Source organism: Tupaia chinensis, unplaced genomic scaffold (genome assembly GCF_000334495.1).
Source record: "Tupaia chinensis unplaced genomic scaffold, TupChi_1.0 Scaffold000498_1, whole genome shotgun sequence".
NCBI lineage: Eukaryota > Metazoa > Chordata > Mammalia > Scandentia > Tupaiidae > Tupaia > Tupaia belangeri.
The window spans coordinates 939369-953534 of NW_006160010.1; the positions used below are offsets into that span (position 1 = coordinate 939369).

General features: G+C 37.4%; 1 protein-coding gene across 1 annotated transcript in view; it reads left to right on the forward strand.

The window, feature by feature from the left end:
* ADGRV1 (adhesion G protein-coupled receptor V1) overlaps positions 1–14166 on the forward strand; it is a 618101-nt gene that overhangs the window by 108476 nt on the left and 495459 nt on the right. The window contains exons 34-36 of the mRNA XM_027774960.1: positions 1484–1693; positions 11169–11299; positions 12538–12637. Of these exons, the coding sequence (XP_027630761.1) occupies positions 1484–1693; positions 11169–11299; positions 12538–12637 (441 nt within the window). The remainder of the gene's footprint in view (positions 1–1483; positions 1694–11168; positions 11300–12537; positions 12638–14166) is intronic.

The following is a 14166-nucleotide window of genomic DNA, read 5'->3' on the forward strand; positions in this document are numbered from 1 at the left end:
GCAGCAAATCCAAAGTACAAAGTTGAAATATTCAGTTTGTATGCCGAATATTGAGTAACTGTCATTTGTTTTCCACTGAAAATGGCACTCTTCCCTAGGCCCTCCTCGTAGTGGCTCCTACAGACCAGGGAGGTCGTGAACCTCTGGATACTCTGTCTCAGCCTTGCGCTGCTGGAAGCTCTGCAAGATGCACAGAGTCTGGAGGCAGAAGAAATCCCCGTTCATTTTTTTTTTTTTAAGAGATATTTTTGCTGTGGGGTGGGTGCTCCCTAGAGAGAGAGAGACAGAAAGTGAGACATCACCCCACAGGGGAATGGCCATGCTGCAGTCCCTTCCCCTCCATTCTCCTCTTGGGATTTTGGGCATGTACACACACATGCTGGTGTGAGTTTTTTAAGCCACTGGCTCTGGGACTTGAACTGTAGTTGACTATATGGGAGTCCTGCGATGCAGCATTATGCCAGCTGCTCCTTCTGTTCTCAGTTCTTACTGCCATTCCCTAAGTGCTCCTGGTCTTTCAAGGATATATTGGGTTGAATACTTTATTCAAGTTATTTGCAGTAATGCTAATGAGAATGAAATTTCACTCTCTTATAGGAAACTTTCTAAGCAGAAGCTGTTTTCAAGGCTAGAATATTGTTCTTGGCTGAAAAGGCCCTGCTCTGGGACCAGCATTTAGCGTAATGGCTATGTCCCTGGACTCCCATGTAGTTGACCGCAGTTCAAATCCTGGACCCGGTGGCTTAAACTCACACCGGGTGCGTGTGCATGCGTGCCCAAGATCCTGAGAGGAGAATGGAGGAGACGGGATTGTGGCGTGGCCATCCCTTCTGGGGTGTGATTTCTCGTTTTCTATCTCTCTGTCTCTCTCTGTCTTTCTGGCGAGCACATGTGCCTTGTAGCAAAAACCTATAAAAAAAAAAAAAAAAAGACCCCGCTCTAAAGCCATAATTCTTTAAATAATTCCACTTTTAACTATTTCATACTCCAAACTATCCTTGTCCACAATCTTCCTACATTAATGAAATTTCACAGTGCTTTATGTGTGAAAAGATCATTTAGATTAACATAGAAAATTTGATTATAGTAGTGCTAATATTTCATGTGATTGTAAATCACACATTCTTACTACTTAACTTTTTTTTAGTATTTGGTATAGGGTATATACACTTGCCAGAGAGAGAGAGAGAAGAAAAGTGAAAATTTACTCCTCCCTTCAGGGAGAATGTCCACACTGCAATCCCTTCTTCTCTGTTCTCCTCTTTGGCTTGTGGGCATGCACACACGTGTCCTGTGTGATTTCCATGTCACAGGTCCAAGACTCAAACTGCAGTTGGCCATGTGGGATCCAGCACTTTAACAAACTCCATGCCAGTTGCTGGCCCTTTACTTAAGTTTCCAAAATAGAAGTTATTTTGAACTTTTCCAAGTCTCTATGTTGGTGATGCTATTATTTTGGTTTTTATTTTGTTGTTTTTAACAGGTGAAACCAAAAAGATAGCCCTTTTAACTATTTTGGATGATTCGGAACCAGAAGACGATGAGAGCATCATAGTCAGTTTGGTGTACACTGAAGGTGGAAGCAGGATTCTGCCCAGCTCCGACACTGTTACTGTGAACATTTTGGCCAATGACAATGTGGCAGGAATTGTTAGCTTTCAGACAGCTTCCAGATCCGTCATAGGTCATGAAGGTGGGTTCCTCTTTTGGTTGAGCATATTCACTCTTTTTTCCTTGGATGTGATTTTTTGTCTAGTCTTTTAAACCTTGTTTGTTTCTCCCCTTTCATTACTTTGTTGAGCTGTGTGTGTGAATCTGCAAGAATTTATTTGGGGGAGGACTATGGTGAGCTGTTTAGCTGGATTGAGGCAGTTGTGCACACCGATACTGCATTCGAGCTTGCCATTTCCCAATGGTGTGATTTTAAGGAATGTTCAGCTTTCTCATCTTACGTGACAGAAAACATTAGTTCCTTCAATGGTTTCTCTGCGAGGACTAAGCGAGCTCATAAATACGAAGCATTTAGCATGGTTCCTGGTGAGCACGGTATGTGCTCAGTGGTAGCTGTTGAGCTTAACAGTGAAACGTTGACCCCTGTTAAAAACAAACAATATTTTAAAATTGGTGAAGAGTTTAGCCTAGATTTTTTTATTGTGCTTGCATATTTTATTAACAAAGTGCCAAACTAGAAAACGTTAGAAAATGTCCATTCTTTTTCTTAAAGAAAAAAACAATAACTTTCTCAAATCTTTACTTAATAATTTATGTCATATATAGAGAGTTTTGCATATATAGGTTAAGTTTCGTCTGTTTAAAACATTGTGATAGTGTTTTTGTCTTTGAATAATCTTGTTTTGTAAGATAAAAAGGAATTTATGGCCTATGTTTGACCAGCCTGTATTTGGGATTTGAAAAAATAATTTTATCTGGTAGAACTAAAAAAAAAAAAAAAATGATAGGGATATAGGTCTTATATTTGGATCTTCATTTTTCAGATGTGAGAAAACAAAGCAGACACAGAGCGATTAAGTAATTTGAGAAGATCAGATAGCTCGTTAGTGGCTGTGCCAGATCGAAGTACGTTTTAGTACATCTGCCACCTTTCCCCTTATCCTACAACTAACTTGCCAGTTTGTTTTACTTATGCAGATGTTTGAGCCATTTTTCAAGACTCTTAATTACTTTTATTAATAATTTAGAACTAGATGTTTCCATAGCAACAAGTAAAAGTGACTAACAAATCTCTGTAAATTCCATCTAAAGAGAGATCACTAACTGTCAAAGAATTAATTTTAACATAATACAAGTAAAAAGTCACTAAAGGAGTAATCTAAATAATAGTGATAAAACAATAACATTTATGGAATGTTTCTGTGTTCTAGACACTCTACATCCATTATTTCTCTTAATTTTCTTCATTATTTATTATAATTTATGATTTGTATATAATCACTGCATATCTTTTTATATATTTTTTTTATACATTCAATCACTGTATATCATTACAGGATGCAAAATGAATTTTCCCAGCAAGAATACACTGCATATTAGTCCAGTTAAAAATACTATCATGTATGTTATCATCAACAGATAATTTTCCTTTTCTGTGTCCCTTAAATGTTTGTTTTTCCTTTTCCTCTTGATTCCCTTTCTCTCACTTTCCCCCATTTCCCATCTTCCTCCCACATTATCTCTGATATCTAAAATTAGTCTCTATGCTTTTATATCTTCCAGTCTTTCAGTTTCTGCCATAGAGTGCAGACATTTGTTATATATTGAATGGGGACATACAGTGCCTCTTTTTCATAGTCTGGCTTGCTTTGCTTAGCAATAAAACTCCCATTTTTATTCACTTTCTGCCAGGGTCTTTTTTTTTAATGGCTGAGTAGTATTCCATAATGTATATGTGCCACAGTTTTCAATTCATTCATCTGTTTGTGGATGTTTGGGTTGGTTCAATGTCTTGACAGTTGTGAATAATACTACAATAAACATGAATGTGCAAGTACTTTTCTGATGGAGTATATTCCTAGCCTTTAGGTAGATATCCAGGAGTAGAATTGCTGGATCATATGGTAGTTCTAATTGTAGGTCTTTGAGGAACTTCCATGTTGTTTTCCACAAGTCTGTGCTAATTTACATTCCTATCAACAGTATAGGCGAGTTTTTTCACTACAAACGTACCAGCACTTATTACTTTTGATTTTAGCCATTCTGTCTTGGATTAGGTGGTATCTCTTTGTGGTTTTGATTTGCATCTCTCTTATGATAAGGAATGCTAAGGATTTTTTCATAGGTTTTTTGGCAGTTTATGTCTTCCTTAGAGAATTGTCTATTCAGCTCATTTGCCCATCTTTTAATTGGATTGATAAAAGTTTTCTTTTTTTTGGGTGAGCTGCTTGAGTTCCCTGTATATTTCAGTTATTAGCCCCTTATCTGAGGCATAGTTTGCAAATATATTCTCCCATTCTGCACATTGCTGATTCACTTTTAATTTTAAAAGCAGTTCCATGAAGTAGATATACTAGAATACACCAAATATTCACGTGAGGAAACTGAGCTTGAGAGAAACTAGCACATTCAATGGTGGAGCTTAAACCCAGCTATGCCACAATACAAAGCCCACATCACAAGGCACCTTGTGAGGAGAGACTGTTTTGCTTGAACTTGTGTCAGCTGTAGAACTTGTCAATGCAGAGGTTGTGGGTAGATACATAAAGTGATTTGAGTTGGAAGTACAATGAATTTGAGTAGCAGTATCTGTGTGAAAGGGGGAAATTCACGAGAGAGCCTGACTCTATCTCAGGTTAGAGATGGAAAGTGGATGTTTTGAGTTGATAGCTGATATCAGGAAAATGAATATGTGGAAAGAGAAAGAGAAGCTGGTTAGCTAGTGGCTACCAGGGATGGAGCCACATGGAATAACACCAGGCCCAGGTTCTGGGAGAGGAGGGAGAGAAGGCTGCCAGAAAGGTGGGAAGAAAGGGCAGTTACTAGAAAAAGGAAGTAACTAACGTTTCATACTAAGATGACCAGCAAGTGAGAGTATATTCCCAACTGGGCTAGAGAAACCATAGTAACTGTTGGAGACAGGGAGCTAATATCTAAGCTGACTACAGGACTGAGAGGTCTTCAGGGCGCTCGTCAAAAGGTGGTCCTCTGAGGACACCTTTTTATAAAGCATTTGTGACTGGTCTATGACAAGATAAAATTAGACACTTTCATAATAATTTCACTTTTTTGTAGTATCAGAAGCAGTATCTGTAGCTTGTGTTTTATATGTGTTCTTTTTGCTATTTAACCAGTCATTCATTTTATTGTTGTTTTGCAAAAGTGTCAGTCTGTGTAGGATTAAGGTAAACAAAACACACCATCAAAAAACATAGTTTCAGGGTGTGGTGTGGTGGTTAAAGGCACTGGACTACCACATGGTCGATCATGGTTCAAGACCTGGACATAGTGGCTTGCTTTCTCACTTTCCCTTTCTCTCTCTCTCTCTCCCTGTGATCAAACTGGAAAATAATAATAACAATAATACATAAAGTTAAGTAAATAAAATAATTATTAAAAATCATACAGTTTTCATGGCATAAAGTTTTGAGAAGCACTGCTCATTGACTGGAAGATAAAGGAGAAAAAGAAACATTTGAGAAAATGGATTTTAAGAGGAGTATTTCAGATTTGTCTTTGTTTAAGAAATAACAGAGAGAAAAATAATGTAGAAGAAGAGACTCAAGGTGTAAGCGGTATGCAGGCTATAAATACCAGAAACCTGGAAGGAATAGATTAAATTTAAGGAAAGACAGAGCTAGATTAGGCATATAATTTTCAGCAAAACGATAGAATTACTTTTGTAAAGAACACAAAACAATTTGAATGCGTGGGTCATCAATTTAAAGAGATTTTTAACTGTAAAGACATCTCATGTGAACGTGCTCTGAGAGTTTGGGTGGTGAGGGCTGTGGCAGAATGGGGGACTGTGAAGACACTAAGGCTCTCCTGGGTACCCCAGGTCCACTTTCTTGGAGAAAGTATACACACTGGCACTTGTGTTCTTTTTGGTTTGATGGAACCTCTCTGGAAAACCATATTGTGGCCTCTTGGGACCAGCAATTAGCGTAATGGCTATGTCACTGGACTCCCATGTAGTCGACCACAGTTCAAGTCCCGGACCCTGTGGCTTAAAACTCAGCGCTGGGTGTCTTTGTGCACATGCTCAAGATCCCGAGAGGAGAATGGAGGAGAAGGAATTGTGGTGTGGCCATCCCCCCAGGGAGGTGATTTCTCGCTTTCTGTCTCTCTGTCTCTGTCTGTCTGGCAAGCACATGCACCCTATAGCAAAAACCTCTCAAAAAAAAAAAAAAAAAGAAAACCATATTGTGGCCTCTTCAGTGTCCAACAGCTAGATATTTGCAGGAGATGCAAAGAGAAAAAAGGATTAGTAAGTAAAACAAATGACACAAATGTATCACTGGTTGAAAATCTACTTTAGCATATAGTCTGTGAGCATGAGTCTGGTACAGGAAGTAAGCTTTCACCTACTGGCCTTTATTGCTTGCAAGACTGCTCCCCAGACTTTTTGCATTTTCTTCATAAAAATTGGGGAGGATTATTTCATTTTTGCTTATTTGGCTTTTATTCTTAAACCTTTTCCTAGAGTCTAAATTAACTTTTTCAAAAATATATTGAATCTCTGGAATTCAGTTTTTCGTGTATGTGTGTATATATCCTTTTTACTGCCACGAAAAGTTTCAAGAAGAGATGTGTATAAAGATGAGTTTACCAAAGTGAATTAATGAGAACTTCATGGTGATTCTTCAAAGATAACTGCTAACAAATGGGGTGAAAAAAAAGAGTCATGCCATGTGGGCTTTGAAAATGTTAATAGTGCTTTTGGCTTAATGTTGAAGCTTCATGTATGTGATTAGATTTAAAATGTGGACTATGCTGAACTGCTGGCTCTAGGATGCATTTTTGATTCATGGGGAGGAATTGCCTTGGTGTTTAACATTGTATTGGATTTTGTAAAATCCTATTTCTCTGTTTTGTCCTAAAGCGATCGGAGAGATGCCCAGTAGAAAATATTACCTTCTTCCAAGTGTAATGGGCAGAATTTAGAAATATGGCACAGTGGCTATCACTGTGGTTGCAAATGTGTATAAATGCACTTTATAAAATCTGTATTACATGTTTCCACTCAGTCACCCGACTCAGCAGCATCGTAATCATTGTGCCATGGTCAATGGATTTAAAACTTTCTTTTTGTTAGAGGCAGCATGAATCTTTTTAACCCAAAGATTTGAACAAGAAATGTGATTCTTTAAAAAATTTACAGAAGTGCTGTGTTAGAGACACTCAACTTTGCCCCTAAACTGTCCCTAGTGACAGTGTGTACCTCCCATTATTCATATTCTGATCATTGTTTTCAACAATTTCCTTTATGTTGTAAAGGGCAGTCAGTTTGGATGGTACATGTATGCCCTGCATACCTGTGTCTATTAAAATATGTTTTCTGTCTTTTGCTTTTCCATTGTTTCTGTATACATCGTAGTTGGTGTTTATGTTGGTAAGAGTCCTGCTTTTGCAAAGAGGTGGATGAAGCTCTCAGTGTTATTAAAATGCATTTTTCATTCATATTCTTTATCTGCATTATGCTAGGCCCAGACACTGTATGAGAGACCTTTTATTTTAGAGTTAAAATGTGTCACCAGCACTTGGTGGACTCTGAGGAGTTCCTGTCACCCTGATCTTCCAGCAGTGTAGTCATACTTGCTGGTCGATGAGGTTCCTCTTTTGGCTTTCATCATGGGCAAAGCCTTAAAGGCAGTTTAATATCTACATGCTCTATGATTGTCTTTTCTTTGTCCCCTTAGACTTAAAAGACTACACACTTGTTTCTAACTTTTTCTGTTTCCTATAGCAGTTCATGGACTCCTTACTCAGGTAGAAGGTAGCCTTTTAGTATATCCCATTTTTTCCAGGAACATTTTACGTGGACCTGGCTCCTGGGAGTCTGCCTTAAAGAAGCAGAGACAATAGCTCCAATTTGATTATTGCCTAGAATAATTTTCTTACTGGGCTTGGGCTTGCTATTGACATGATAAATTTGCATAAGGCTAACAAGATTATGTGTTTTAGGCCTACTTTACTTTTTCATTATGTGCTTGTGTGTGTGTGCATGTGCGTGTGTGTGTGCGTGTGTGTGTGTGTGAGTGAACGAGAGAGAGAGAGAGAGAGAGAGAGAGAGAGAGAGAGAGATGCTTCCAGTTGTGTTTTCTGCATTATTTTCTTGCAAGTTACTTCCATGGTAACTTGTTAAACTTTCAGAGGTGATTATGTATTTAATAGCATGAGACTATGAGAATTTTTCCATGTGGTAAGTTTGTTAGAAGGTTTTACTCATTTCTCTCCTCAGCGTTTTACTTTTATTTTCACCTTAAAATGAAATTTTCTATTCAAAAATCTCTAGGTACAAATTTTCAACCATATAATGGGCAGAATTTAGAAATATGGCACAGTGGCTATCACTGTGGTTGCAAATGTGTATAAATGCACTTTATAAAATCTGTATTACATGTTTCCACTCAGTCACCCGACTCAGCAGCATCGTAATCATTGTGCCATGGTCAATGGATTTAAAACTTTCTTTTTGTTAGAGGCAGCATGAATCTTTTTAACCCAAAGATTTGAACAAGAAATGTGATTCTTTAAAAAATTTACAGAAGTGCTGTGTTAGAGACACTCAACTTTGCCCCTAAACTGTCCCTAGTGACAGTGTGTACCTCCCATTATTCATATTCTGATCATTGTTTTCAACAATTTCCTTTATGTTGTAAAGGGCAGTCAGTTTGGATGGTACATGTATGCCCTGCATACCTGTGTCTATTAAAATATGTTTTCTGTCTTTTGCTTTTCCATTGTTTCTGTATACATCGTAGTTGGTGTTTATGTTGGTAAGAGTCCTGCTTTTGCAAAGAGGTGGATGAAGCTCTCAGTGTTATTAAAATGCATTTTTCATTCATATTCTTTATCTGCATTATGCTAGGCCCAGACACTGTATGAGAGACCTTTTATTTTAGAGTTAAAATGTGTCACCAGCACTTGGTGGACTCTGAGGAGTTCCTGTCACCCTGATCTTCCAGCAGTGTAGTCATACTTGCTGGTCGATGAGGTTCCTCTTTTGGCTTTCATCATGGGCAAAGCCTTAAAGGCAGTTTAATATCTACATGCTCTATGATTGTCTTTTCTTTGTCCCCTTAGACTTAAAAGACTACACACTTGTTTCTAACTTTTTCTGTTTCCTATAGCAGTTCATGGACTCCTTACTCAGGTAGAAGGTAGCCTTTTAGTATATCCCATTTTTTCCAGGAACATTTTACGTGGACCTGGCTCCTGGGAGTCTGCCTTAAAGAAGCAGAGACAATAGCTCCAATTTGATTATTGCCTAGAATAATTTTCTTACTGGGCTTGGGCTTGCTATTGACATGATAAATTTGCATAAGGCTAACAAGATTATGTGTTTTAGGCCTACTTTACTTTTTCATTATGTGCTTGTGTGTGTGTGCATGTGCGTGTGTGTGTGTGTGTGTGTGTGTGTGTGAGTGAACGAGAGAGAGAGAGAGAGAGAGAGAGAGAGAGAGAGAGAGATGCTTCCAGTTGTGTTTTCTGCATTATTTTCTTGCAAGTTACTTCCATGGTAACTTGTTAAACTTTCAGAGGTGATTATGTATTTAATAGCATGAGACTATGAGAATTTTTCCATGTGGTAAGTTTGTTAGAAGGTTTTACTCATTTCTCTCCTCAGCGTTTTACTTTTATTTTCACCTTAAAATGAAATTTTCTATTCAAAAATCTCTAGGTACAAATTTTCAACCATATTAAAAAAAATATTGTTCTCTTTCACCATGGATCTTTATTGACGTACACCTTGTCTCCTCAGCATTTCTGCTCCCTTAGCACTTTTAGTCATGGATCAGACTTTCTTTTTTTTTTTGGACTGTTTCCAGAATTTGTGACTTTTTAAAAAAAATTTGGAAACTATCACTATAAATCTTTACATTTGTATCACTTGACAATATTCTGGGGGAAACAGTTTAATAACTAAAGTTCTCTGTGCTTTTCCTTGTTTTTAATGCATGTTCGCTCTAGAAGAAACTTCGTATATTATACAATATATTGTATTTTGTTCATCTGAGTTATATAAATATAAAAGTTTAAAATAGTTATTTTGGCCATCATGGGTAATTGTATGGAGTCTTTCAGTTTTATCGTAACTTTTGAACAATCTGATTCCTAACTAGCAGTTGCTACACTTTTTTTTTTTAACTCTATAGTCTCATAATATAACGGTGACAGCATTTTATTGGTATTGAAATGCTTAAAAATGTGTTTTGAAAACATTTTTTAGTGGTTTTGCCTTCTTATATTCTTCACTCTTCCAAAATAATTTATTGTATTAAAGTTATGTATATTTAAAATCTGTGTGAAAAATGTATTTAATGTTTCCTAATAATTAAAATGAATACAGTTTTTAAAATGAACTAATCCATGACATTTTTAGTTAAGAAAATTTTCTACTAGAGAAATTTGTTTAGATATGTTATCTTCAGGAAAAAAATTTAGTAATTTAGCAACTATTTTGAAAGAGTGCTTCTATTTTATTGTTTTACTTCGTTTCCCCTAGTTCAAAAGTGTTGGAAGATTTTATTTGAATAACTAAGTAAAAGTGACATTTTTAGTAAAGATTATGGGCTTTAGCTATATGCCTGTACTACACAATTTGAATAAGAAGACTATTTAAAAGTCTTTGAAACATCATTCTGTTGATCTGTTCATAATAATTTTTAGTAATAGAATTAATTAGTTTACCCTGTGTTCATCATGATATCAAACTAGTGAATTGAGCTTCTTTTCAGCAAGCTGCCTGGTCATGAACATTGTCAGTAGCAGCTGGCTTCCTGCTTAGAGCAATTGGAAAGAAATGCCTATCATGATTTGTCTTCAGTTTTACAAAGTATTACATGGGCGTAAGAGTTAGGAATGGAAAGTATCTAGACTATCTCACTTACCCAGGAAGGAAAACTGTAACTTTGGTGGTTACAGACATTGATATCTAGACTTGACACCTTTCCTTTGTATTTCTTTTTATAAAACAATATCATTGATGGTATATGTAAGTGACAATCCAAAGAAATGTGATTTTCAGGTATTTGCAAGCATTTTTATGCATGCATTGTGTAAAATCACATTGCAAATCAGTGTAAGGAATTTGTGTCCTTTTGAGAGGTGGAGGAAGAATTTACTTGTGTAATGATTAGTTTTGATTATGCAGACTCTGTTACTGTCTTAGATTTACAGAACTCTCACGTTCTGGTGCATGTTTTGGAGTGTATACAAGTTTGTGCTTCCCATGTCAGCATGTGATTGTGTAACTTTTTTATATTGAATTTCATAAAGTTTATAAATGGAAGTGTTTAGAAGTGGAATTCTTGTGTTAATAAACTATAAGCATGTGTACAGCTTTTAGACAGTTTAAAACAGAACAGTTTTGTAATGTTCTTGGAAAAGGTGCCATTATAGTTGCATGCTTGGGATTTGGGTTTTGTTGAGTTCATATGTAAAGTTCACTTCCCAATTTGCTTTTTTCAATCCATACATTTTACTTGCAGGAGAAATTTTGCAATTTCATGTGATAAGAACACCCCCTGGTCGAGGAAATGTTACTGTTAATTGGAAAATTATTGGACAAAACCTAGAACTCAATTTTGCTAACTTTACTGGACAACTCTTCTTTCCTGAGGTAATACCACAAAGAAAAGCTTTTTTTTTCTTCTTAAAATGTTCTCCATTAGGCACATGCACTTGCTAGAGAGAGAGACACACACAGAAACAGAGAGAGAGGGAAAGTGAGAGATTACCTCCAGGGGGGTTGGCCACGATGCAATCCCTTCTCTTCTATTTGCCTCAAGAAAAGCTTTACCACACATATGTAGAAAAAAACTATTTTTGAGGAAAATAGGATAGAAAATCAGCACCAGTGTACTGTAGTTATCATCTTTCTTCTCTCTCGTTCCTCCACACCTGCTTGATCTGAATTCTTTTTTTTTTTTTTAAGAGAGATTTTTGCTATAGGACGCATGTGCTCGCTGTTAAGACAGAGGGAGATAGAAAGTGAGAAATCACCTCCTGGGGGGATGGCTACAGTGCAATCCCTTCTCCTCCATTCTCCACTCGGGATCTTGGGGATGCACATACATACACCTAGCGTGAGTTTAAGCCACCAGGTGGGGACTCAAACTGTGGTTGACTACGTGGGAGTCCAGCAACGTAACCATTACACTGTCTGCTGGCCCCCTGAATTCTTTTTGAATGATGTATTTAATTCTTTTCTTCATTTCCTCTGCCTTGATTATAAGCCGAGCCTTTATAAACTCTGTCTTGTGCACTATATTGGACTTCTCAAAACTGGTATACTTGAAGCGCTGATCTTCTGGTCCCTGCTCCGATTTTTGCTAGTCATCAGTGCTATAGCAATGACCAACTTACTGTTTCTCTAAAATTTTTTAATTTTAGTTTTTAATTTTTTTTTTTTCAGATAGATTTTTGCTGTAGGGTGCATGTGCTTGTCAGTGAGACAGAAAGAGAGAATCTCCCCATGGTGGGGGGATGGCCATGCCATAATCTCTTCTCCATCCTCCTCTCGGGATCTTGGGCATATATGCATGCACATGCGCTTGGAGTGAGTTTCAAGCCGCTGGGTCTGGAACTTGATCCATAGGCGACCATTGTGCCATCTGCTGGTCCCACTTTTCTAAAATTTTTAATAGTGCTGTTTTGTTCCTTACATAAGATTTATATTCATTAGCTCAGCATTCAAGATCTTCTACAATGGACTATTTTTTTTTAATTAGTTTTTTTCTAAGCTCCAGGAACTCTTTCTTTAAATGAAAATATGTTTGGATGCATAATTTATAAGGCCGATTAAAGCAGGAGATAGTTTGTGTTCACTGATAATGGATTTCTCTCTGTTTGACATAGGGTTCACTGAATAAAACAATATTTGTGCATTTGCTGGATGACAACATTCCCGAGGAGAAAGAAGTATACCAAGTCATTCTGTCTGATGTCAGGACTCAAGGTAATTCAGTTTTGAGGTTTTTTTAATTTTTTTTTAATTTTTTTTTTTTATATTCTTTTCAGAAAAGAAAGTAACCATAGTCTCCATCTGTGTGTTTAACAATTAGATTCACGGGGAACCAGCAGTTAGCGTAATGGCTGTGTCGCTGGATTCCCATGTAGTTGACCGCGGTTTGTGTCCTGCACCCGGTGGCTTAGAACTCATGCCGGGCACGTGTGCGTGCGTGCCCAAGATCCCTAGAGTAGAATGGAGGAGAAGGGATTGCGGCGTGACCATCCCCCCTGGGGGGTGATTTCTCGCTTTCTGTTTCTATGTCTCGCTCTGTCTGTCTGGCGAGCGCACATGCCTTATAGCGAAAACCTCTCAAAAAAAAAAAATTAGATTCACACAGTTAAAACATAATATTGCTTTAAGGCTGGCCCTGTGGTCTAGTGGTTAGGGGAGCTGAATTCTATATGGCTGTCTGTAGTTCAAGTCATGGCATTGGTTACTTGAGAAAGAAAATCCTGAAAAGATGGAGAAATAGGGGTGAAGAGATTGCAGTATGACCATGCCCCAGGAGGGGCTGCTTTCTTTCTCTCTCTGTCTCTACAGAGCACATGTGCCCTCTGGCAATTATTTTTAAAAAATTACTTTAAATATTGTCTGTCCCACAGAAATACTAGCTCTGAAAAACATTACTACAGTGTAGGAATTCTTATGATTAGAGATGCAAAGTTTTGCTAAATAGTTGATTGTGAAATAAAGTATATTTGTAAAGGAAATCTTTTTGAAAGTAGTTTTATACTAACAGATCAATTTAGATTTTGGACTAATTATATGAGCAATTCAAATTTAGCCATTTTTGAGCAAATTGTCTGGGTATTGTCCTCAGTTTCTACTTAGTTTTTATACTTTAGGTAACCAGTAATGACAATGATAAGAAGTGAAAAAAATTGATGATTTGCTGTCCAAAAGAAAAATGGAATGTTTAATAGGTTCTGTTTGTCAACCTGAAGATTTATGTTAAGAGAAGTGAACAAAATAGAACATGTCTATGCTTTATATAATTTTAATTTTTTTTAGCGGTTTTTGCCTTAGGTCGTGTGCACTTACTGGAGAGAGAGACACAGTGAGAGGGAAATTGAGAAAGCATCCCTCAAAGGGGATCGCTGTGCCGCAGTCCCTTCTCCATTCTTCTGGAATCTTGGGCATGCCTGCACACGGGCCTGGCATGATTTTCAAGCCACTGAATCCAGGACTTAGACCATGGTCAGCCGTGTGGGAGTCCAGTGATGTAACTACTAAGTCATCTCCTGGTCTCTATATTTTAATGTTTCAGTGAGTAGAGTTACATTTTTGGTATTTAGAAGTTAATGCCATGATGGGACCAGCAGATGGCATGGTGGTTATGTCTCTGGACTTCTATGTAGTTGACAGTGGTTCAAGTCCTGGCCCTGGTGGCTTAAAATTCACACTGGCATGTTTGTGTGTGTGTGTGTGTGTGTGTGTGTGTGTGTGTCCAAAATTCAAAGAGGAGAATGGAGGAG